Source organism: Galleria mellonella, unplaced genomic scaffold (assembly GCF_026898425.1).
Source record: "Galleria mellonella isolate WM207_F2 unplaced genomic scaffold, CSIRO_AGI_GalMel_v1 utg117, whole genome shotgun sequence".
NCBI lineage: Eukaryota > Metazoa > Arthropoda > Insecta > Lepidoptera > Pyralidae > Galleria > Galleria mellonella.
In genome coordinates, this window is record NW_026441980.1 from 55,659 (window position 1) to 82,542 (window position 26,884).

The window sequence follows — 26,884 nt, forward strand, 5'->3', positions numbered from 1 at the left end:
AAGTAATCTTCAATCACGCCAATGAATTTATCAATATAGATACACTCTGATAAAAATAATAATAACAAATATCAATGTAAGAATTTAATTCCATATTGTCAATGCATACTCTAAATATCTAAAAACTACACAACGAATAAAATCAACAATTTTTAAAATAAACTTTATCCGAGCCTTAAACAACAGAATTTAGAAATTCATAAATAACATAAATAAAGTCAGTTGGTAAAAAAAACCAACTGGATAATAATTAAAAATAAATTACAAATTACGTATAAGCAAGTCCACCTCTTGTACCAAATTGTATTAGTCAATATATCTTATTTTTATGTTTAATACAAAATATTGTCTGTCTATACTCGTAATTGCACATGTTGCTAATTTTTAAGCTAAGCTTGTTGATGGAGTTACGACTCGTTACAGTAGGTGCATCCAGGCTATTCACGTTAACACCTCTTTCCTTTGCACTGGTCAGTAAGGAGCTACGCTGTATATTTTGTGTTGTCCATGATAGTATTATTTTTATTTTCTGTTGTCCAGGTGGTATTTGAACTTTTTTTTACCTATTTAGTGTTTGTATTTTTTTCTTCTTGACGTAGTCGTGGCGTAGGTATCAATTAAATTTAGTATAAAAACAATATATATTGACAAATAATTTGAATTCGGTAAGAGTACCTGCAACATTAATATTTTTAAAATGTTGTTATACGATTGTCACTACCTCTACGATGAGCAGACAAGTAGCTACAGACATAATGATAATACCTACTCTATGAGCACAGCGCCTATTGGCATTCAATATTACCTAATGTTTCTAGGAATGACCCAAAATTGTGCTGATGTTCTCTACTATTGCGCCCTCCCCTTCCTCGTTATAAGTACTTGCTATATACAGTTGTATCTATAATTGTGTAAAGCGATTGTTAATGGATAAATATCAGTATCGTTTACTATACAAATTTAATATAAATGTCACGTCGACAATTATAGTACCATAATCCCTAACTTGTCGTTAGTTAACAATTGTTTTCAATACACATTCAATACTGTTAATTTCAATTTCATCGTCACATATTCCGAATAATTATAAATTAATCGTCCACGTAGCGTAGGCCCCGCACATTCTGTTTTACATCTAATAATCACATTTAGTTTTCCGTTTATTGTTTGTTGCACTGCAGCTATCTCTGCAAACGCGGACACACGGCCATTCACGGCACTCTCTCACTCGTTCGCAGTAACTCGCTGCTATTCTTCCAAAGCTGAAATAGAAAGATCGGAATAGTTAGCATTATTAGGACCTAACACGACGTCGAAATGTCGGTATCGAAAATCAGGTATGTACATACTATTTGGCTACAATTGCGTTGCGTTAAATCCCGAGATAGTCTATTTAAAATATTAAATTGTGGTTTTATTGGGAAAACAAGGATTGAAGATCCAACAGAACTTGTAATAGAGACGATTTTTCATCGCTGTTGGCGTCTAGCCTTACAAGTCTACCGCTACTACACTCTTACAAGTGTAGAGTTGTCGTGGCCAGCCAAATATGGCTGTTATTGAATTCCACTATGGAATATGTTTTTTCATTGCTGGCGTGTTTAAAGATTTTTATAGTGCTTGGTGATGAAAATAAGCAAAAGGTTTACAAGTGGAAAATAGTAGCCGTCGCCTACAGGCACGAGTGATACTATACGCATCACCCTTACTTGTAAATATGATTACTTTTAGACATTAAAATTTTGTTTGTTTGTTAAAACGCTAATAGGTAACAACCTATTAGCGTTTTAACGGTTTAACCAAACAGTATAAAATTTGGTATATACACATGGAGAAGGTTATATTACTTTCAATCCCGGTCAGTGAATATATCCCGAACACGCAGACGATGTCACGGGGAAAAGCTAGTATAATATAAAGAGGCGCGCGTAGTCTCTTTCGTTAGGCACTTATCGATCCTGAGGACTAAGCTCTTTTTAAATGAATGAAAATAGAATGGTGACCTAGACTGCGCTAGTGGTGACGCTGGTGAGGTAAGTGAAGATCAAGATCAGAATTAACCTTGATGGTTTTTAGTGAGAACGCGTGGAGGTCGACCTGACAGTGTATATAGTTAAAAATGAGGTCGCAAGTCTCTGTTACTAACAATCGTTTCGCGGTTCTACTGCCAGAGTCTATGTTGGCTAATTTTGACTAATATAGAAAAAACGCACGCGTTGCTGTTCGCGTACTAAAATTGTAGTAGGTACAAGACCGTGCAGGCGAATTGCAAATAATAATTGTATAAACTAAGTATAACGGACGCCTGACATGATCCCAGTTTAAAAACTTCAGTGGTATTGTTCAATACTATAAACACATAATCCGCTCGCCTGTCCCCGCCACTCGGGCCTCGTGCCCCGGGCCCCCGGCCCCCGGCCCCGGGCTCGCACGACCTGGCGTCGTAATGAACATCGTATGCTAGTCGTTGTTTGCACAAGCGATATAGCGATTTGTTGGAGCTACGGATTTAAATTAAAAAATCACTTGCGCCGCCGACTTGGTTTGATACGTTGTATTGCTCGATATATGCGTATACATATTTATTGGTCGTAACTGTTAGTACGTAAGTAGCTAACCTACTTACCTACCTTGTAAGCACCTACTTGGTGGAACTTTGAACATATATGTTACATGATGCATAACAAATAACACTTGCACTTTTCTACAAATTTTGCAACTCGGGAAAAAAATACATTTTTTGCTCTGGAGAGGTCGCCAAACGATCTTATAATAATTTAGGTTTATGCTCTGCAAAAAGCAGCTCCTTCAGTTATGGCAAAATTATAGTAAAAAATATATTTATACCAGAACAATATAGAAACGTATTAGGTACAAGGAGATTTAGTCGCCGTACCCTGACAGAGAATTCTGTTTTATCAATGTTTTATTAAGTGTTCCAAACATTTAAGCTTTACATTATGAACTACATAATGTGTATTGAACAGAGGCGATGTAAAATAGTTTCAAAGCGATTGGTCCATAGAGGGCACGCGGGGGCGATGCAGCTGCACAAATATAGGTACGCACTGCGAGTGCTCACTGCTCACTAGTGAAACTTGAACGCAATGGCGATGGTTATAAAGCTTACAACTTAATAATTACACGTCAGATTGTTATTTTGCGAATTCAATTACATTTTTCAGGAAATCAAACAATGTTAATGCATTTTGGATCGTGTGCCACTGACATTAAAGTTTCGTTTGTTGTACCTGTTAACATATTTGCCATTCTTTGCTAATGCACACACAGCGCTACAAATATATTTACTCGTGTGTTTGCCTACGAATGGCTCCCGCGGGCACATTAGTTGTAATTAGACACTATAAACACTTACGGAACCAGCGTACAATATTTACAGACAAAACAATAATTTTTTAAAATACTTTGGTAGGTATCTACTACTTTTAGCTACCTACACTCAGCACTTAATTTAATTCCCTTGCCTGTTGCTGTACAGCCAAATCAGATTATAACAAGAGCCCTAACCTCGTCTGGCCATGTGTAAAACACACCAGGATGATTAGGCAAATTGTAAACATTAGCGGCTCTAGTAAATCTGGCTTCATCAGATAGTCGCGCCCTCTTATCACGTTATATTGAATTGCCATCTCTCGGCCGCCGCCCGCCGCCCGCCGCCCGCCGCGATACATTACCAATTGCAATTGCTTTCGACCATTTCCAATGTTATCGCACATTCGATCGATGCACGTGTGCCACGTCGCACGTACTTGAGCAAGAAACCATATGGTACGCACTAAATAAATATAAACAATTATACAGTACGGACATTATAAGCACGAAGAGAAGAAATATATAAATATATATATACAGGCTTACTGTAGTTAAGGGACGCTTGTAACACCAGGGATGATAAGCGTGTGTTGCTGATTTTTTATTTCACCTCTAAATGAGGCATCTTCAAGCAAATTAATAGAGCGCCGCTCGAAGCCTAGTGTTTGGCGCCCAAACAGTTCGCAATACTAACTACTATTAGACATAGATACGGAGTCACTGTTCAACAAAATAACCCTAATCAACTAACCACTAAAAAATAGGTAGTCCTATTTTATTTTATAAAATTAGAAATCAGTCCTTTTTAGATTCTGGGCTAATGATATATTACTCCATTCATATATTCTATATAAGTACGGGTACAGCTGTACAGGACTACTAGGTGTAAGATGTTTGGATGCGCAGGAGTGCGACGGCGGCGGGCGGCGGGCGGCACGCGGCGCGCACGCGGCCACAATACGAGTACATATGTTGCCGTTCGACATTTATTTAATAACTTGTTTACAAATTACTTAACGTATATTCTGGTCAACAATAAACGCTGTTGATGATAGAAGTTGACAGGTGCTGCTTTGCATGTGCAACCATGTTTCATGCTAGCGACGAGGGTGTGTAAATCAATCTCAGAGGATGAAGTTAGTGCTATAACCTTTGACGATAGTAGAAAATTAATCATTCGATCATTAATTACGACTTTCCTATTATCCTATATATATAGACAGGGCTACACTAAAGGTGCTACGACTCTACCATACATTTGTATGGTAGAGTCGTAACCTTATTATGTCCAAATCTTTAACAACTTAGAACTAGTGTCGATCATATTGCGGATGGCGGAGGGAAAAAACTCTGTGTTCTGATATCTTTCCAAGCTACAGTTATCCAAACCTTTCTACATGTTTATTACACGGTATCTCTACTTCACGGGCGGTTATTTTCTATAGTAAACAAGCGGATGATCATTTAACTATTGATTAATATCAATGCAGATGCGAAATACATCATTTTAGCTCAGTACGCAATTCGAGAGATAGTCAAGTGTGTTCTAAGGTATAAAAGATGACTGTCAATGTGTATTGTATTTTAGTTTACGATTTTATTCCAAAGTATTAATGTTATTGTAGGCCGAGCGTGGAGCCGGGCGGGGCGCGCCGCACGTGCAAACTCTCAACTCGGCTTGTCCTCTCCGCCGTTTAAAATACTTATTAGTTATAACAAAATAAAACTCTTAACTAACGCATACAAACGCGCCCCGCATCAAAACCATATTATAATGTCATCACACCGTATCAATCTTAATTGTTCGCGACCGCGACTTCGAGCGCATTATTTAGATCCCCTTCATATTAGTCAAATCCGTTTGTGGTGCGCCGCGGTAATCGTGCGTATCGTCAGGGCGGTAGAGTGCAAAACGGGCCGAGTGCAGAAAAAGTATTATTAATAAACAAACAATTCCGAGTTTCGACTGCATGTAGATTGGGAGAAGGTCGTTATTTCATCGAAAGTGTATAAATGTGAATAGTATTGTAGTGTAATGACACCATTCATTAAGTGCGTTTCAAATCGTGTGCGCGCGCGTCCCGAGAGCACGTGGCGAGGTGTCGCGAATTGATACTACAATGAAAACATTTAGGGCCAGTGTTGCGTGGACACGGCGCAGGGTGCAGGGTGCAGGGTGCAGGGCGCAGGGCGCAGGGCGGTCGGGAACAGGTTGCACTGCGACATGTGCTTTTGACATGATTACATATTATGAAACATGGAGAGAGAGAGAGGAACGAGACAAGGTGGTGCAAAATAGTGGTTGATTTTTTTAGGTGTCCATAATTTAATAAAAGTAGTAGCTCCTTTATTGCACAAACGATAAGTCAAACTAAACTTTTGCTATTCCGTCTTGAATATTGCTTAAAAGTTAAGTGTTGTTCTTGGTGGTCTTGTATTTTGCCACAGGTCGTTAATTTTTTTATACAAAGTGGACAGCAATCCAGTACTAGGTCTGCCTGTTAGAAAGGGATACCGCAACACATGAACGTTTGCCACAATTCACTCGTGACATGAAGATCTCATGTCATAGTACACAGTGATTTCATCACCAAATCTCTTCAAATCACGGTAGATATTATAATCTGACAATCAAGCAAACTGCTTACAAATTATTTGTAGCTATGTAGGTCCCGGCATAGAATAGGTCACCTCTTCTTTTCGGGTGGGTGTCACTAAGAGAGCTTATGGTTGAGGGATGGGGAGCAGCGTCTCTTTTAAAATGCCATCAAAAGCCAAACTTCGATTGCCAACTCGCGTGTCAAGCGTGGCAACTACTGGTCCTTATGGGAGAGGCTATCTTCAGCAGTGGACAATTAATACAACAATAGTTTGCTCGGTTACACGAGTAAGTGAGACAGAAAAAAAAATTATTTCTACAGATTACTTTGAAGACTGTTTTTCTCTGATATCTAATTCGTAGTTATCTAATGGTTGGAACTTGTTTAAAATAGATCGCAGCTGTATAATTTTTTCAAAGGAATAAAATGGAATGGTAACTTCGCATGCATTATTGGCAACTGGCGTGATACTATTGAGAGATGATAGGGTTAGGTTAGTCGACCCCTTTTCGCATTCACCGGGAGTTAATCATACCTGTTTCCAGGGAGATCACGAAGAAATCGACCTGACAGGGTACATTGGTAGTAAAGGCAGTTCCATTACTAATAATAGATAACTTTGTGACTAACGTAATTATTAGATATCAATACTGACCGTCTTCGAGGCCGTCCCCTGGCGGCGCGGAGGGCGGCGTGAGCGAGTCTCCTGGCGTAGCGCTCGGCCGGTCTTCGCGCTCGGCCGCGCCGCGGTGCAGTTCGCCGCGCGCCTCCACCACGTCGCGCACGATCTCTGCGGTGCCACAATCATACAAACACTCATTACTGATCTCTTAGCAGTAAAGAGTAATAGAAACGCTCTTTTCACATGGTGAGGATAGTAATCAATCGTATAATCCGCCTGATGGTCATCCCAGCCCATGATCATTTGTAAAATCAGAGGGCATCACTCGTGTTTTGGCGACCTTTGCGAGATGACAGTCTTGAGTTAGTAGAAACCCACTATCTAGCAAATTTACTGTTATAATTATTGTACCCTAGTAATTTAATAATTAGATATTCTATAGTTACTTACTAAAGTTACATTAATATATTTTAGAACTACGAATGAGAAATCGTCAATCTCCCTGGCAGTAAGATTACGAAGAAATTTATTGAGGGATCTACTATAGTCTAAGTGCTAACCTGTAATAACGTCTCGACTGGTGATAATTGACTCAATTTCCTTTGACACTTCTTCTACCAGCCACGGCATGAATTCTTCTTCTACGCCTGCAATGAAACAATTGAGTATATTAAAAGAGAAAGAAAATATTTGAAAAAAAAAATTGGTCACGATAGTAACACGAAGTGGGGTACAAGTATAATAAGAGCCTTTTTCTTCCAGGTATAGCTTTTATTCCTCTCTTTTTCATCATTTATGTCTGCAACTCCTCGGCTATGGCCTTATTCTTATGTCTCGATTACCCACAGACATTGGTAAGCAGAGTGATGATATGAAGACCACGTAAAATACGGTTCTATAATTTGTTACGTGATTACATATATTGTCCAGTCTTAAAATAGGAGATCCTGTATTGTAAAAAATCAAACGGCTAGTATTTGGGAAAATACGAGTATACTCCTAAAATCAGATTCGATTTATATAGCACGTACCCTAGATTAAATGGACAGTTAATTCTCATTTGCTGTCACCTGTTTTGCTTGCGTATTCGTTACGTAGATTCTGTATATCTAGGCACCGTGATGGCCGACTTTCTTGCACGGAGGGTGTGGTGAGTGGGAGGATGAGGTAGGGTAGGGAGGTAGGTAGAGGAATAACACCTGAGTCCTCAGGAATGGCAACGCATGGGGGTATCATGGACGAAACAGTATACTCTGTTATGTCCATGGTACTGCTCATGTCTATAGGCGACGGTTACCACTTTCCATCAGGTGGGCCGTCAGCTTGTTTGCCATTCTAAGTTTTATAAAAAAAAAAAAAAAAAATAAAAAAAGGGTGGGGCGGTACCTGTGTGCACACGGTCGACGAGGTAGCCGTGGTCGCGTAGGCCGGCCAGCACGCTGGGCAGCAGCTCGGCCACGTAGCCCTGCACCAGCACGCCGGCCGCCGCGCGCTCCCGGGCCTCCTGCGCCGCCGACTGCGCCACGCGCGCCTCTGCCACGCGCCGCTCCTGTATGTGCAATATACCTCCTACATTGCAGGCTCCTGTAGTCTTATACTCGTACGTCTTAATACGTTCACCTGACTTGTACAATGATGTCGATACTTAACACCGTCTTTACGGTTTGGATCAACCAAAGAAGAGATAGTCAGAGAGGTCTCTATTATCGGGTAATTAAATTGACTAAGTACAGATAGCCCAAGATTATATTATTTTAATAGTCATCGTCATCAGCCATTAACTATTGCTGAACATAGGCGTCTCTGAGTAATGCGCATAGTTGCCAAGTTTGGTAAGCCGATGGTAACCGCAGTTAAGCTTTGTTTGATGTTTTAATAGGGACGCTGTTATCTGTCCCTCGACCAATTTTAATAGTATGTTCAATCAAATAATAAACCACTTTATGTGACATATTGCATTTTAGAAAAATACTAAGATTAGAAAATTACTTATTGCAACCATAGGATGCGCCTTTGACCGCAGCACTTTTTTAAAGGGCATCAAGCGGTTCAGTCTTGTGTATGTATTTCATTCAATGCGTTGTATTGTTTTATTTTTTTTTATAAATAAGCTATAGCGTAAGGCCAATATTTCAATGCCGCCATATGTAGTAATTTGACTACCAAATGCACTCTTCAATTCTAAAAGCAACCAAGCAAGCTTTCTGGTAGAAAGAACACGAGAGAGACATAAGTACAAATGCAAGTGACTCTGTACAAAGTGTGCGTGTGGTAGTTAAGTTGCGAGCGTTACTTTTTCCTGGTGGAGCCGCAGATCCTGCGCCGCGAGCCGTTGCCGCTCGGCGAGCTCCGCGTCCCGCAGCTCGCAGTAGCGGCGCTGCTGCTCGCGCAGAGTCGCCAGCTCCTCCTCCTGCGCCACTTCTGCTAGCGCCTGCTCCGTCGTCTTCCCTACCAGCACTTCCAGGATCGGCTGCACCTCTAGGTCGAAGTCGAACAGCTGCCATACAATAAACGAAGTGTTTTAAAATCTTCCTTAAAAACGGGGGCCTGAATTCTGAAACTTTAAATTTTGATGATTTTGATTTTGTTAAAACTGTTACATATTTGTTCTTTTATTTAATTTTTATTTACAATAAAAAAATCTCAAATTATTGATAAATCTGTTAACGAGTTTACTGTGTACTTACATCACCGGGGTAAATTTGCGTGAATGCGTCGGCGCCAGTCTTGGCTGGTACGTACACAGGAGTGGCGGGCCGGTCCACGAAGAGGTCTGTTTGGACTCCCACTTCCATCTCCACGCCTTTGTCGAATAGCTGTGTAAGACATAGATTTATTAAATTAGTAAATTTATTATTTTAATTAAATAATTAGTAGGTCTTAGTCACCAATATGCATTCTAAGCAATTTATTATTATTAAAAAACAACCCTGATTAAAATCAGTTATACTTCAGTAAAGATGAAAACTTCTGAGACAATCGAAGGTTTGAAATATTATACAGACATTATGTTCTTGACGTTTAAATTAAAATATTTCGAGTCACGAAAAACCAAACAAGCAACATCTGAAGACACTGTATTACAAATAGAAATAGTTATGTTAATGTAAAGTTCGTATAGACGATTTTGTGCCATTGCTCTATCAGATTTGTATTGAAATGTTGAAGTGTGTAATTACTACTTTTCAAAAGTACTTTTTGAAGAGCCCCATACTGTAGTCTCTAGAAAAAACCTAGGTAGGAAACTAGCTGGAATTTTAATAGGAAAAATAAAAATATGTAAATATTTGAAGACGTTACCTCCTCCAGGTAGTAGTCGGTTTGTATGGGATGGTGGCGGCGGCCGGGCGCCGGGGGCGGCGTGCCGGGCCGCAGGCGCGCCGCCGCCGCCCGCCGCGCCAGCGCGCGCCGCCGAGTGCGCGCCGCTCGCGCTGCTGCGCTCTCACCGCCATCGCCCTGCATAGTGTTCACGACTACTGTAACACCCTACTACTAGTCGAGTGCATTAGTTCAGTTCAGCTCAGTCGAACAATGCTTACCTACGGTTCAGGAGTCTTAAGAACAAATTCCAATACATCCATCAGAATTGTTAAATTCATGTTTGGGTCATTGAAATATTACGTATTTATTTATTTATTTAAATAACTTTGTTGACCAAAAGAAAATATAGTGCAAAAGGCAGACTTAATGTTAGTAGCATTCTCTACCAGTCAACCTTATAACATTACGTTTATAAGACCAAAACGCGTTACGTCTTCTGATCTCAGTGATTCCTAAATTGGTTTTGTTGTACATAGAGTCCTCTGTCGAACTTCGCGAGACGTCAATTTCACGTACTTGTCGAAGTGACAATAATGTATTAAATTATCCTAATATGAATTTTAAAAATACAGATATGGTAGGCATTTAAATTCGGGGTTTAAATAGGGGTTTAAACGTTCTTAGAGAGAGATACTGCTGATTCTGACAAACATAATTGTTAATAAATCCCACTTTACTTCCACTTACAAATAAATAAACGGTTTTTTATGGAACTTAGAATAGAAAAAAAGCTGACGCACACCACATGGAGAGTCGTAATCGTCGACTATAGATATTAACAGTATCATGAACATAACAGAGTAGGGGGAAGGGATTGTTAGTAATGCGGATTATCACTATCATAGCTAACAATATACCCTAACAGGTTGACCTCCCGTGGCCTCCTCTGGAAACCATCGTGCTGATTTACAAGTGTATTCATCACGATAGGTTAACTATACCCATCATCCCTCACTAGTGCCCCGCCAACTTATACCGTTAGCGCAGGCGGGGTTTCCATTATCATCATTAAAAAATATAACAGAGCGTACAGTGTCGCTCATGATAACTTTCATGCGTTGCTACTCCTGAGGACTAAGGTGTTATGCTTCTGTATCTAAATGTAAATGAAATTGAATAAATTCTATTCCAAAAAAAAGTATCGCGTTGGTGATTTCCTATTCATCTCAAAGGTTGCCTGGTAGAGAGTGCTACTAGCATTAAGTCCGCTTTTTGTAAAAAAAAATCTTTTGGTCAATAAAGTTGTGTAAACGCTGTAAAACGTAAAATAAATGTCTGATTTCGATGTTTGCTTTTAATTGCCGACAGGGGTCACGTTGTCGGCTCGCGTGTCTTTTACTCCTTCCGCGTGCAAACCCCCGGATGTCACCGCTTTCGTGCAACACGCGTCTTGTGGGTGTTCGAAATTTGGTAATTTACCAAACAGAGCAAATGTTTGGGAAGGTCATAAAATCCTTTAAAACATCGCTTAAAATAACAATAATCATCATCGTATCAACTGTTAACTGCTTACTGCTGAATATAGGCCTCCTATTGGGGGATTTTACCAGTAGTTGCCAAGTTTAGTAAGTCGATTGGCAATCGCAGTTAGGCTTTGGTGACTTTTAAAGAGGGACGCTGTAGCCCATCCCTCAACCGTTAAGGTCACTTTTACCTCGTGACACCCACGGGAAAGGAAGGGGTGGCCTATTCTATGCTAGGACTGCACTTAAAATAAATCACAGACTTAAATCGATTTTTCTATAAAACATTTCTATATAAAACGGATGGATTGTGTATAATTAGAGTGCCTCATGTTTCTAATAGCGGACGACTGCAGTCCACTAATAGTTCTCTATCAAGGATGTACAATATGTAAAAGGTCTTATATCTGTAGCAATTCATAATTTTTTTTTAAATCAATATAGTTATGCGCATGATTTACTTCAGTTAAAAGTATCGTGGAGTTTAATTCATCTTAGGGTCGTCTTAGTTGCTTAGTAGGTACCTATTGGCAACAATTTGTACAGGAAAGTCTAATAGGTAGTTTAATAATTAACGTTATTGCATAATGGCTTCTACTTAACACGAACTGAGTCGGTAACTTTGTTTACATAAGTAAACAATTTATACAAGACTAGCTTAGCTAGCAAAGCTGGTTCGTGGACTAGTACCAAATTAATGCAATTAAGAATTAAATCTGAGTTTTCATTTACGTATCGGAGGTAGTCTTTTCATATATTAATTTATTTACTATCAGAAATTACAAGAATTACCTGTCACCTCGGATGGTAGTGGGTGAGTAGCTAGAGAGTAAGTAAGTGTTCCTTATCGTGTTCTATGGTGTATACTGACCGCAGCGTGCTGGTGTGCGGCGAACGTGCTCCCGCGGACCACGCGCTTGTCGTGCATCATGTTGGAATACGGCATTGTCGCCGCCATGCTGCCGCTGGAATAACACACAAGATATTTTGTCTCATTGATATATAAAATATATATTAAATTATTTTTTATAAGCGAGAAAATGCTTGCTCTTCTAGAATCCTTCCATTTCATGCGCAAGCGAAAAGGAATTTTTCAATTGAAGGGAAAGGATTGTTAGTAATGAAGAGATTAGTTATTATTGTTATTAATACAAAAACAAACTTCATCCTTAATTCCTAATGAAATCCTCAACTGAACCTTCCGTGAACAATTTTAGTGACGGTATTTCTATCTAGATTCTTTTTTATAACAATTCCTTTAAGTATTCTTAATTAATTGTGAATAGTTTAATATTTATTTTCTTGATTATACTATGTATTATACATAAATACAGTAAAGGTGATAAATGTTGCAACAACCAGTTGAAAACCTCGAAAGAAAAAAAAAACTAATAAAGTATGTCGAAAATGAGATCGGATTTTAAGTAAATTAGTGGTGTTAACTAGGAAGGCCGATGGGCGTATGGTGGCCGTGGTGGGGGCTCTGGGGGTGGCGACTGTGGCGGCCGGTGCGGCGGTTGTGGGAAATGGGACACCGGACCGACAAATTGTTCGTCACAGCCTGACCCCGATATCAAGAATTGGACTGTGTCACCTGTTATACCCAATCGCTACAGCTGTCTGTTCTCTAGAGTTCATTCCCGTCACCAAAATTAGTAACAATTTGTTTAATTCCACGTGTAGGCGTACGTGGCATGGAGATAGCTACTTATGAAAAAGAAAAAAAATCTTTATTTGAATAAACTTATTACTTTTGTAATTTAGTGGAAGATTTTTACAGCGATCGCCTGTATGGAATCTGCCTCACTAGTTTTTCTTTTTTTTATGATATCTGCTTAAATTGGCAAACAAGCCATCGGCTAAACTGGTGGAAAGTGGTAAACATCGCTTATAGGCATGAACAATACTCTGGACACCACAGAATACACTGTAATGCTCATGACATCTCTCATGTGTTGCTAATGCTGAGGACTATTGTGTTATGCCTCCTCCGTACCCTGTAATTTCACTGCCATATCGTACCTTCAAACCGATATATAGCCATGTAAGCATAGATGTTTAACGGCTTCTGTGTAAAGTCTGGGCGTGCATGATTACGATATGGTTTGAAAGTTAAAATATAGTGTAGACGGTAAAAAATAGATCTTAAGATACCGAGAGTAGCGAACTAAGCAGAGTTTGTAACTCTTGTGACTATGAATTCTATAAATATTATTAAAAATGTCCAGAACAATACAATAATTATAATAAGTTAGGCTCATGTCCTATATTACATAGCATACTTTTTATTATAAGTTCAGTTACAAATACCTGATTAAACTAATGGTTAGTTAATAGAGAATGCCATATAACATTAAGTTTGCCACTTGTACAAAGTTTTAATTGTGCATAAAACAAATAAATTAATAAATAAACAAATGCACCTACTCAAATGCACCTAGACAAAATGCTATATAGAGCGGGGTGCGAACCCGTAACCATTGGAAGATGCGTGAGTTAAACTCTATGGGGTCATTCGACGTCGATCTTGAAGTCGTTTATTAATTCGCATTTTTTATGTATTTAGAGGAGACAACATTTTTCATTATATTCAGTTGTATAGTTTTTGTGTAAAGTGTTAGACGACGCTTAAAAATAAACAGCAGCTTCAGGCGTGCAGGCAGACGCGACTAGGTTGTGCCAGGCAAATGGGAGTAACATTCCCTTATTCACTTGTACAAGGCCAGGACAAGTGTTAGGCTTTAAATAAATAGGCGATAGATATTTTTTCTATAACGACCGATATTTTAAAGTACTCGTGAGTATATTAGTCATCATCAGTAGTCTATATTCAGTAATAGAATTATAATTGATAATGTTACTTTGAATTTTTTTTAATATAAAGGAAGTGAGTGTTCAAATACTTTTAAAAAGCTGTAAGATTGCACGGTGGAATTACTAGAAATGTGGTGGGTGGTGGAATAGTGGCTACTTGTGAAACAAATCGGACCGTCCGATGCATGACATGTGAGTGAAACTGCACCCGATTGCTATACCTCTACCGATCCTTATTTTAATTGATACGGATAAGCCTTTATTAACCTCCATATCACTAGTGGTCATTCATTAACTGCGATAAAATAATCACATAATAATAATATTATCATTAATCTGTAAGGTATTGCGTGCTTGTTTGTTTAGAATCGATTTCGGGATGATAATAATAATTGTAATCAGTTGATACAAATGCCCATAGAGGAGATCTGTGAACATACTTATCGCTTTTCTCGAGGAGGTGCTTCATGCCCACCACGCCAGCCACGAGCGCCCGCACTCCACTAAATACGTTGCTAGCATTGGGTCGCTTGGCCAGGCTCCCAGTAGTCGATGCCCCATTGGGAATGTTTTCTTTTTTGTCCGGTAAAGATCGCTTCGATCTAGTAGCGACCGGTTTAGGTTTGCTTGCATATGAGTACACTATTCTTTCTCTCTCTTGTTGCGGATATAAAGTCTCCAGCCCAAGAAGAGAGGCTACTTCAGGCGGGGGTAGGAGAAACTGTCCCGTCTTTACTGTCGTTATGAACCTGGGTTTCTCACCCTCGTTGGACCCTGATACTTTGCGGGCCCGACTTTTGCGCCCCGGTGATGGAGATTTATCCATTTTGGGAGAGATCTTTTGCTTGTACTCATCGTCGGGGACGATGATGTCTATTCGCGGGTTCGATTGGCTAATCATTTTCCCTGGGAAAGTTTGGTCTTTTGAACTAATATTTGGATTGGAGGCAGCTATTATGCCATTTCGAGGTCGGTACCGAGTGGGTCTACGAAGATTAGCCTGCAAAAATTCCTTCTCTTTTAGTCTGCGAAGCTTAAAGTCGAGTGCTCGCGAAAATTTTGGATCTAAAATGGATTGAGGTCCGGTGGGGGCGGCGGAGTCCATGTCGCTGGTGGCGTGGTCGTCATCGCCGTGCTGCAGTGGTTTCACCACGTTCACGTTCCGAGGTAGTCCATAGTCGGTGACACGTTTTTCGTTCACTGTGTCGTCTTCGTGCTTATTCTCATCGTGATTGATGATGGTAAACGCGCTGGAATCCTCGCTAGAGATGTTAACTTGTGGCATGTTGTCACATGTTTTACTGGTGCGTATGAAAAGGAGCGATAGTAACGTCCGGCCAGCAGGGTGTTCGTATGTAGGTTTATTTGATTAGCGCGTGCTCGTGGTGGAGCGGGCGGCGTGGTGCGTGGTGCGTGGGGCGGCAGGTGGCGCGGTGGTGGCGCGGGCGGCCGCGCGGACGGCTAACGATCACTGAGCGCGTGCCGACGGCGGACGGCGGCGGCCGCTGGTCAGCCGGCACTCGCCGTGGCCACACGGCGGTAACGCCACGACGCCGCTCAACACTTACGACATTTCATGGTTGAGCCCAACTAATGCGGCATATATAATCGCGCAAGCGCCCACGTGGAATTACGAAACTGAGTAAACATTACAATACTAGGTTACCTATATGGTTTTGCATTGTTTAGCACAATTCGATGATAGTGTCTTAGCCAGTTAGAAAATACAGGTAAATATATTCCATTCACTGGATTGGAATTGAATAACATGGTGACTCTCTATTTTTATTTGAGTTTCCTCTTGTCAGTGTAACTAATTCATGCATTTTCTTCCAGCTAACTCTATCCCATATATGGAAGAGAATGGAAATAATAAGCTGGGTAGAAAAAGCAACCAATAAGGAAGTCTTGAAAAGGGTGAAGGAGAAACGAACATTAATAAAAACAATAGAGAATAGAAGAGGAAAAATGCTGGGCCACCTTATACGACATGACAATTTTTTAAAGTAAAAGAAAAAATAGAGGACAAAAGGGTAAGAGGAAGACCAAGGAATAACTACATGGGACAGATAAAAGAACCACTAGATGACTTCATTGTTGGATATAATATCCCATTAGCGGAAACTAAGCGCCGGCAGGGTTACCATCAATTTCTATCAATTGAAATATACAGATTGGTTAATAGATTAAGATAATCAGACATGGGCAATATCATATAATGTACATAGAATTTTATTATGCATTAAAGTTTAAATAAATAAATAAAATATCGATACCGCCCCGATACCCATACGATATATTGAATCTTTCTGGACATTGACGGCGGAAAAAAGGTCATCATCCATTTCCATACTGCTCGGATATCTGCATTCAGGTCGATTGGATTCTTCATTTCTCATCATAATGAATGAACGCTACTTATATATTATATTTTTATTGGGCTAATATATAGATCTTGTAATTATAATATTATACATACTGCTATATATTACCTATTATTTAGAATAAAGTTACAAAAAAAAAAGAAACGATTATACAACGATAGTACAAAATAAAATACCCTATAATATAGTGTCGTGTAAACAAAGTTAGCATTTTTGCTAGTACTGTAGAGAGAGATATTGCTCTAGATGCGAGCTCTCGTCTCCCGTCTCGGCAGCTGCTGTGAGAGCGCTGCCGTCCGCATCCGTGGGAACTGGCACCTGCTCCTCCCGCTGACACACTGCGCGCCTGAGGGCTTGCTCTCAGGGGCTCACAAGTGGAACGTATGTTACCATCTGATCAATTGTCAATTTTATTTTACTCTTTATTTAAATATTAATATTATTATTTATAAATATATTTTTTTTTTCGTTATAACGTCTATCGTCTAATAAGGATATTCAGGCGCGAAGAATAAGTAAGAAACTCATTTCAAAGTAAATTTTAGTTTACAAGAGTAGGATGTTCTAAGAATGTAAATAAATAAATAATGACAAAATCATAAAAATTGATATATTGATATTCACATACAGTCACAGTTTAAGTTAAGTAACGAAATGAAGTAACAAGTAGACTAATATAATACATAATGAGCGGGATCTGTCTACGAGTAGGTATGGCAGGTAAAGCGGCGCGGCCATCGCTGCGTCCTTTTTTCGAACTATTTGTTGCTGTTGGCCGCAGATGGCCTTTACAGATTCACCGAATGAAAATGGGGCGAGTGCAGATGGCACTCCGAACCCACGGAGGGACTAACGGAATTATAAAATATATTATTAAACGATTTAGACAAGCAACTGCATACATATTGTAGAACACCTGATTCGAGTTCCTATAAAAAAGATCAAATTAGAAATTAAACTATTTCTAATTTGGTGCTATGTGAAAATATTTATGGATGGGGTGATAAACATTTTTACTAAAATGAAATTACAATTTCATTATCTATCTTTCTGTCATCGATGGTCGAGGGCATGAGTAGGTAACTATATAAACGTATAATTGATTATGGCAACGTTTTAATGACGATTACAATGAGTCACGTGGTGAAAGTGTGTCACCGGTGAACTGTGGGCACTAAATTTGTATAGATACTTATTGGATGGAGAACAATCTATTCGAAACAAAATATTAATTGTCGCTTTGTAACAATAATCATTAAGGAATGTTATTTTCAATATAGAATGATTAAAAATTTCCTTGAGCATTTAAAAAAAAGCCTTTCTTAATTGAAATTTACATTTGATAAGGAATCTGACCCCTAAATTTTGGATTCGTAAATCAAATATTTGCGACATTTCAAGCTAATTATTTTTTTCCGTTTGGTGGAAGAATACGAAAATGTCACCCTTGGCGTTTTTATGAGGCGATTAAGGGATCAAGGCGCGAATGTCAGAGGAGTTTTCCTCTTGTTATCTGTCCGGTTCTAGAGAAAGAGCACACGGGAATGTGACCCCAGTCTCCCGAGCACCTGCAGTTTCTGATCAGTGTCTTCTCCGCAACTGCAGCGTCCTCTTTTACCTTTTCCTCATATATCCTTTATTCCTTTTTACCGCCTTTTTATTCATCATAATTTTAGCCGTTATCTGACTACTGCTGAACATAAGTGTCCCCCATAGATTGCCATAAAGAACGGTCATTCCATTTAGTGCGGAGGAGGAGGGGCGTCCTACGCTTCGTTAGTCCGTATGGGGCCGCTACTTTTTCCCCATCGGTTGTCAGTTCTTCGAGCTATGTGACCAGCCCATTGCCAGTTCAGCTTGCTTATCCTTCAAGCTATGTCGGTTATTTTGGTTCTTTTGCGGAAATCTTTGCTTCTTTCTTTACTTTTTTTTTATTTTACTCACTCTTAACGTCTCCATTATTTTCCTCAATCCTTTCCTTTATATTGAAGATGGTGAATACCACCAAGAAATGTATTCCAAGAAGGGCAGGTGGTCGCTCGTATAACCAGAAGCCAAAATTTTGTGTAATATAAGCAAAATTATATGTCGCTGACCTTAAATAATCGGGATAAGGGCAGGAAGATGATGATGATTAAAGAATTAACGCAATACATCAGTGCCGTGTAGGTCCCGGCATAGAAAGGGCTACCCCTTCCTTTCTCATGGGTGTCTTAAGAGCCGGCTAAGGGAGCTTATAGTGTAGGGTTGGGTAGCAGCGTTCTTCTTAAAACATCATCAAAAGCCAAACTGCGGTTGCCAACCCACCTGCCAAGCGTGGCAACTACTGACAAAACCCCCCCTTCTGGAAGAGGTGATATTCAGCAGTGGATAGGTAAGGCTGATACAACAAGACCAATGCAAGAGAGCGATGACTATTGTGATGGTAGGTTGTGTCAGCTGTGGTCACAGGACAGAAGGGGTAATATCTTTGCTTCAACGTGGGAGTGAAAGGGTAATCAAGGTAAGGTGTAAGGTAAGCCAGTGTGCCAGCTAGGGTGGTAATTCGCTAAGCTTTTATAGTTATATACAGATTATACGAACAACCTCAATTACACGTAATGATAGGTGCTGTATGTAAATGGCACACGATATGGTCAGACGACCTTGTCGGCTGTTTCGGCGAACGCACGAGGCTCCGGGGCCCGGACGTGCGTCACTGCGGCGAGCAGAGCTTTTGCTATTATAACTTGCTGAATAATATGGCTGGCCATTGTCGCAGTACTCAGTTATACAGGACTGTCTTTTCTCTTAATGGGTGATAATAAAATGGTCATTCCGTCTGCGCTATCGGTTTACACTGGCGGGGCACCAGTAAGAGATGATAGGTGATGATGAAAGCAGGTCAGTTAGCCCATCGTGATGAATTTCACTAGAATTAACCATGATGGTTTCCAGGGGAAACCACGTGGAGGTCGACTTGATAGGATATATTGTTAGCACTTAGACCCCATTACTAACAATTCCTTTCCCCCTATACAGGACTGTCGTTAGCATATTTATTTTGTAGTATATATTGCATTGTAATAAAAAATTAATACATTTTTGTCTAGAAGAGTATTTTTTTTACTATTTTAGGTGTTGAATTTTTATGTACTTAAGTGTGCCTGTAGATTTGTGTAGGGGTTTTCCTGTGTCAATGTGTCAGTGTATGTACGTGTAACGAATACGAATGCCATTCATATAATTATAATACGCTCGCGCCGCCATCGCCCGTGCCGCCGTCCTCCCCGGTTTGTATGAATTTAATGCACTATCCATTACACAAATGATATCAACTAAACACAGCCTGTATTAGGCCACTGTATATACCATATTGGGGGAGTGAAGACGACACAGTCACGAATTATGTTATCATTTTAACGAATTTGAAGACTATTATGGTGCTGATAACTTTTTTTTTATACATTTTAGAATGGCAAACAAGCTGACGGCCCACCTGATGGAAAGTGATAACCGTCGCCTATAGACACGAGCAGTACCATGGACATAACAGAGTATATTGTGTAACTACGATAGGTGACATAATATTATTGCAATTTTCAGTTTAGATAAATGACCGTACAATATTAAGACCGCTGCTACTATACTATGTAAATAACTTATGATCACACACAAAAATTGACATCCGTCGCACGTGGTAAAGTCGCATGCGATTAGGTTATAAAATTGTAAACCGAGAATGACAAGTACATCTGAATTTTTATATTAATATATGTAAAATATTCCAGTATATATATCGTCAAAGTTAAAAAGAAGTAGTAATTTTAATTTGAATGCGAGTTTCGAGCGGAAACCCGCGGTGGTTGCCGAGGCGACGGGGGGCAAACGGCGGCTCCCCTGCTGACCGCTGGCTACGGAGGGCAGCTCGCGCGAGCCACGAGCGCTGCCCCGCACACCCTCCTCGGGGCACTCAAGGTTAAGGGCATTGCTCTTCTGAAGAATAAACGCTGTTTTTACAATCGCCTCACGCTATGTGCTGGCGGTGATCGATGGCCAGATTTGGGCATATTTAAAGGTAGTAAGGCCACGGAAGAGTTGCTAAAATTGCAGAATATTTTGTTATTGATAAACTGAAGGTAGGGTGAGAGCGTGCGAGAATAAAAAAATCAATTTGATTGAAATCTTTCGATTTAAAAATTTAATAGAAAAAATTAAAAGAATTAATCATTTTTGGTTGAAGAATGGCGAAATATTATATCCGAAATTACAATCTTATTAAAAAAAATAATTCATTTTAAAATATTTGTAAATGTAATAAAAATTATTAGTATTTTGTATACATATTTTTGTCCAGATTCAGTTGTAAAAGTATAAATAGATAGTATCATAAATGAACTAGTATGTTACATACACTTAAAAAAAATTAATGTGCTTGATGCTTCGAGAAAATAAAATTTAAAAGTCACGGTTCTGTATAACAATAGCTACATTTATCGATTTTATTGTAGTTTAATAATTAATTTCAAAATCGGTTCCATAATAGTAAGATTCCTTTGAACTTGTAATCTATGCGAGTACACACGAGTATGTTACACGTAGTTATTTTAATTTCACCTTCAAAGTAAGCTTCAAAAGACCTTCTTAAGCAGCTTTTTTAAATTAATTTAATGATTTAGATCTCGAGCTATGTTTGTTTGTCTATCCATGTATATATATTATATATGGTATATGTATCCATATCTATCTATGGCATTATAATTTAAGTAACGTTTATGTAGTTGCTGACACAGCAAAAATATTATCTCAAGGATAAAGAAGAGAAAACCGTTATTTATTTTTTATAGCCTTTGATTTTTTACTTCTAATTGAAAATATTAAAAAAAATCTCTCCTCAACCTTTGTTCTGAAGTTTGTGAAGCAAAAAATTTGAAATAGGATTTTAAAGATATATAATAAATACTATATATAATGAATACTACCGTGTGGTCCAGTAGTTGCCAAGCATGGCAACTACTGGCAGAGCTCCTCTTATAGGGAGAGACTTATGTTCAGCAGTGGACAGATAACGGCGATGTGAATATTAACAGATAAAATAAAACAAAGTCTCGAATTAGCGCTATTTTTGTGAAATTATCAAAAAATCATCCAAAAACATAATTACGTAGTCTAATTTTTAACTGATTATGGCAATTAAAGAAATTCCAAATAGCAATATTAAACACATTTGTACATAAACTTACTTTATTTCACCGAGCGTTATATTTAGGAAACTTCAGCGTGAGAGTTCAACTCGTATCACAGTTGTTTTATTTTATATTACCTCAAAAAAAATTATATTACTATGGCAGAAAACATGCATACGGCCCGTCTGTTGATGTTGCCGTAACCTATGAATACTTGTAACACCGGACGCGGTGGCGCCCTTAAGATATAAGTATAAAGTAAATATTATTCTGTAGCAGTAGCTTTAAACAATAGTGATTACCATCCTTCTACAGTGTACGACGCTACGAGCTACAGGCCGGCCCGTAGCTACAGCTCGTAGCTACAGCGTGTAGCTCTCTTGCCAATGAAGCGCGCTTCCAAAACGAGGTCAATTTACTTGCATATGTCTTATGTACGCAATATTTTCACTAATTTTGAACCGATTTAGATGATTATTTTGCAACTGACATACTTTACTCACATAGTAGTTCCCCCACATTTATTTTGTCACCATTGATTACTTCCACATTAACAATTATAAAAGTATATATTAAGGGCAGTAGAATAAAGCATTAACAATTTAAAATTAAGAAAAAAATAGAATTTAATAATTTTTGAATGTCAACTAATCAATTTATAATTTCTATATCCTTACTTAGGTATTAAAATAGCGTTTACTTCTATTAATTCTGACAATAATACTTGTTTTAAGTCTACAAAGATTCTGAGATATTCATATCAAAACAATTTTTAAGTACAAAAAAAGAAAATGGCCGTCACTATTATTGACATTATCCGTCCATATTTAAAGTATACTTGGATCCACAAACATTTATTTTCAATTTTCACCTCAAAATTTTATTAAGTTTAAAAAACAATATGAAAGAATTATGAATTTTTATTTACTATATTTTTTGAAATATGGCAATAATAATGAATAATATTATTAAATATAATAATAAAGTTAAATATTATAAAGGATTGAAAACATACTAATAATATTTTAAGCTACAAACTTTACCTATTTAGCTTAATCTAAAATAATAATTCTTAATATGTTAAATAATTTGTATGGAGACAGTCTATCTTTATAATCTAAATTCTAGTCTAGTATTTCAATATGAATAACTCCAGTGTTGCGTAGGTACGACTAGTTGTTACTGTTATTTACAGCTAAAAAGGCGGCAACGCACGTCGTCCAATAATATGATTATGAAAATTTTAATATTAGGTAATTGGTCATAAATAAGTGAGCGGCAACCTTGAGGGGTTCATCGTCTCCAGGGCGAGGCGTCGAGGAGTTGGGGCTGATGAGGGGTCAAGCGGACGAGGCACGCGATCATAGCTCGGGTTCAAGGTTTCATCCACCGTACACAACTTATAATGTACTCGGTGTTATCGCTGAAATAGCTGTCACTCATTGTTATTAATACTTGCACTAGCCCACGATTTCGTCCTGTCTCTTGTATTACATACATAGACATAATATCTTAATAGGTATAAATTATTTCCATCTGTGTACCGAAAGTTTGAAACTATTCTTCCACGAATAGCGGTTTGTAAAAATGTTTTATATTTGTCACACGGCAACGATTAAGTAACAAATATACAAATATATCGACAAGTTATTCTTATAAATCCTGCTACGAGTATTTCACTAATATTATAACTGCGATTGTTTCTATAGATATTTGGGCAACTGCACACTCAAAACTACTAAAGATATAGTTATAAAAAAAATCAATACTTCTTGTGTTTTTTTAAGACTAAGCTTTTTTACCTTCCCTGAGGAAATGTGAATAAATAAACAATAGCCCTAGCCTTGATTTTTTAGATAAGATCTTGCCTATTCACAAAAAGAGAGGAATTAATGGGGATCAGTCAATGTAGATTCAAAAAATCCAATGTGTAATCTATTTAGATGAAAATGGCGGATGAGTTATTTTTTTCCATTCATTTTATATGATATCATATACTTAGTAAGATTTGTAAGGATTTTAACTAAGAATTTTCTGATCTGATTAAGTCTAAAATGTCAAGGACAAAGGACATTGTGAATACAAGGTTATCTTTATATTACAAGAAGACTGTACAAAACCGTCTGTGTCGAGATATCAGACGACGCAACTTGCATGACGCGCTGTATAAAATGTATCCTTGTTAATTCTATGCCACCGTTTGATTGCATTCGATACACAATGCATTATCATGTCAATGTAATGTGTTGCAGAAGCTCTGTGTACTGTGTTCATGATAAGCATCGCGGGGCCCAGTCGAAACGAAATGAAGCGTGACCACATTGCATGTAATGAAACAGCACTGCGATCTATTATGCAAATAGCATTAAATATGAAGGATTTGGTATCGTCAAAGTAAACCAGCGCTTATCGCTGCGGAGTTACTAACACGGTACTAATTTTTTATCGTCTGTCTGCAGTGATTTAGTAAGTATGGATACGAAAACCAAATTAATAGCTGATGTCGCGATAACAAGGAAATTGGATATGATGAACATTGCAAAAAAGTAATCCAGTTCAATACGGCAATTCTCAATTTGATTGTACTCTCAAGTGACTTTTACATCAATCAGAAACGAGTGGAATAAAAAGAACAATTTAACAATAAGATCTACAAGGTACATTTAAATAGAATAGAAAATATGAATGAAGTACCACGGAACTCTTTTCTGTTTTTTTTTCTTCTCTAATTTTTTTATGCTTCATAAAAACTTAAAAAAGGAGTAGATTCCCAATTTGTTAGTATTTTTTGTATATATTTAATGTTACGCTTTACCTCTGTTTATTATTAATTGACTTTGCCAATTCTTTTAGCAATCCATATTTTTCCTATATGAAGTTTGTCTTCATGTCACCCTTGATGCGATCGTTTTTTTTTCTTTTTTTGAGGAGCTATATTTGAAATTATTGTGTGCAGATTGCTGCGTAATATTTCTTGCTAATATATTAGGCTAATGACGACTAGTCTTTTACAAAGGGCAGAGACTATAGACGTTTTTGAAGAAATGAAAGATCAGGTCAATTAACCCATCGTGATGAATACACCTGAAATTCAGCACGATGGTTTCCATGTGGAGTTCAACCTGACAGGGTATACTGCTAGCAATGCGACTAGTATTATGCATTACTAACAATCCCACCCCCCATGACTCAAGACGTTGTGTTAATAAAAACTGATGTAAGTACTTAGCACAAACGAAGTAACGGGTAAAGTTGGTATGTTAGTGTCAGTATGTTGGGACGATTTATTTTTTTTTTACAACTCAGGGGGCAAACGAGCATGCGGCTCACCTGATGGTAAGTGACTACCGCCGCCCATGGTCACCCACAACACCTACGGCATTGCAGGTGTGCTGCCGGCCTTTTAAAAAGGAATATGCTCTTTTCTTGAAGCTTATGTTGTCGTATCGGTTCGGAAATACTACTGCTGGAAGTTGATTCCAAAGAATGGTTATGCGTGGGAGAAAGTGCCTTGAAAAACGCACGGTGGAGGACCGCCACTCGTCCAGATGGTTGGGATAAAATTTTAGTTTATGGCGGGTTGTACGATGGTGAAAATCCGCAGCAGGTATCAATCCGAACAATTCTTCAGAGCACTCCCCATGATAAATTCGGTAGAAGATGCACAGAGATGCAACATCTCTACGCAGCCTTAGTGGGTCGAGCCGGACAGTAAGACGCCGATCGTCAACAATTCGAGCTGCCCGACTTTAAATGCGGTCTAACGGAAGGAGTTGGTACTGTGGCGCTCCTGCCCACAGGTGAGAACAGTATTCCATGTGTGGCCTCACTTGAGCTTTATACAGTTTTAGGCGGTTTTCTGGCGTGAAATACCGTCTCACCCTATTGAGCACCCCCAACTTTTTGGAAGCTATCTTAGCTTTTTCCTCCAGATGACCGCAAAACTGGACGTCGCTAGATATATCGACGCCAAGAATCCCCAGACTCGACTTATTATCAAGGGAAGTGCCCCGAAAGTGAGGAGATACGACAAACGGTGTCTTTTTTTGCGGTGAACGCGCAGTTCATTTCAATATTTTATTAGATTTTTTCCATATTGGTCCATATTTTTGATAAATGTTAAACGGGTAAATGAAAGAATGTAGACAGTCGCCGGTTCTTACTTGATACCTAAAGCTTACTTACTTACCTAAAACTTACAGCTTACAGCCCAGAAAATATTTTTTGGGGAATACTAAAACACAGGAATTAGAAAATTATGCGTGTTTAGTATTTGCAAGATATAGTTTTCGCGCCCCACAGGTACCTTCTTATCGCTACACTCACATGCCATTCTGACGTTCAATGTCATATTTGTTTATTTCATGCCCTATAATATAAAGTCTATACGAGGGCTTGGGAAACTATTATGTATATTGTAACATAACTATGTGTATCTTATATAGAGTTATAAATATATAATATAAGAGAAAATAAACTGGATCTCCTAAGCCATATGTTTGTAGAACCATTTCCCTGATATTAAGAGCTTGTCAATAGATTCACACATTCATAGACTGATTTTTCTTTTATGACAATGCAATGAACATTTTACATTCGCTAGGTCGTTACTTATCAACTCGTTTTAATATCTGTCATATTAAATTGGTAGAAAAACTCACCAGGACGGATCCTTTTTCAGCTTGACATTGTTGTACAGAGCGCGCGGCGTGCTAGCATACGTAAACGGGCCCTTGGCCTTCGCCGCCTGCGGCCCTTCCACCAGCACCGAGCGCACGGACACGCTCATGGCCGCGCAGCCGCGAGCACCTGTCCGCCACGCTCACCACCACCAAGTAGCACTCCTCGCACGCCGCGAGCAGGAAACAGCACATAGATGGTTGCGAGTAAACGGAGGAGAAGCGACGTGTGACACTGACACTCGCGGCCGCCGCGCCGTCACGCCGTCACGCCGCGCTCACCACGCACGCATTCGAAAATCGAAAAACACTGAACGCAATCGATCATTGACATGCGACGATTTGTCACTCGCCACTAATGTACTGTGTACATTAGTGTCGTTTTAGACACTATCAGCACAATATCTATTTTAGTGGTTAGTGTTGATGCGGGCGAGGAGTCACTGTCCGTGTGCGCGCCTGTTGTCTGTGTCGCTTGTTATTGTGCTATCAGCGGTAACAAG

General features: G+C 38.8%; 1 protein-coding gene across 2 annotated transcripts; it reads right to left on the reverse strand.

The window, feature by feature from the left end:
- Positions 1 to 71: 71 nt before the first annotated feature.
- LOC113521816 (radial spoke head protein 3 homolog B) lies at positions 72 to 26,884 on the reverse strand. 2 transcript variants are annotated; one of them, XM_052897303.1, is made up of 9 exons: positions 26,364 to 26,884; positions 12,211 to 12,304; positions 9,856 to 10,011; positions 9,243 to 9,371; positions 8,849 to 9,052; positions 7,942 to 8,104; positions 7,116 to 7,202; positions 6,589 to 6,723; positions 72 to 1,262 (listed from the first exon to the last, which is right to left on the reverse strand). In XM_052897303.1, exons 1-9 carry the CDS (start codon positions 26,489 to 26,491, stop codon positions 1,249 to 1,251), a joined length of 1,110 nt encoding a protein of 369 aa, XP_052753263.1. In that variant the 5' UTR covers positions 26,492 to 26,884; the 3' UTR covers positions 72 to 1,248. The 2 variants fall into 2 exon arrangements, with proteins under 2 accessions (XP_052753263.1, XP_031769523.2); XM_031913663.2 differs by lacking the exon at positions 26,364 to 26,884 and adding an exon at positions 14,594 to 15,666.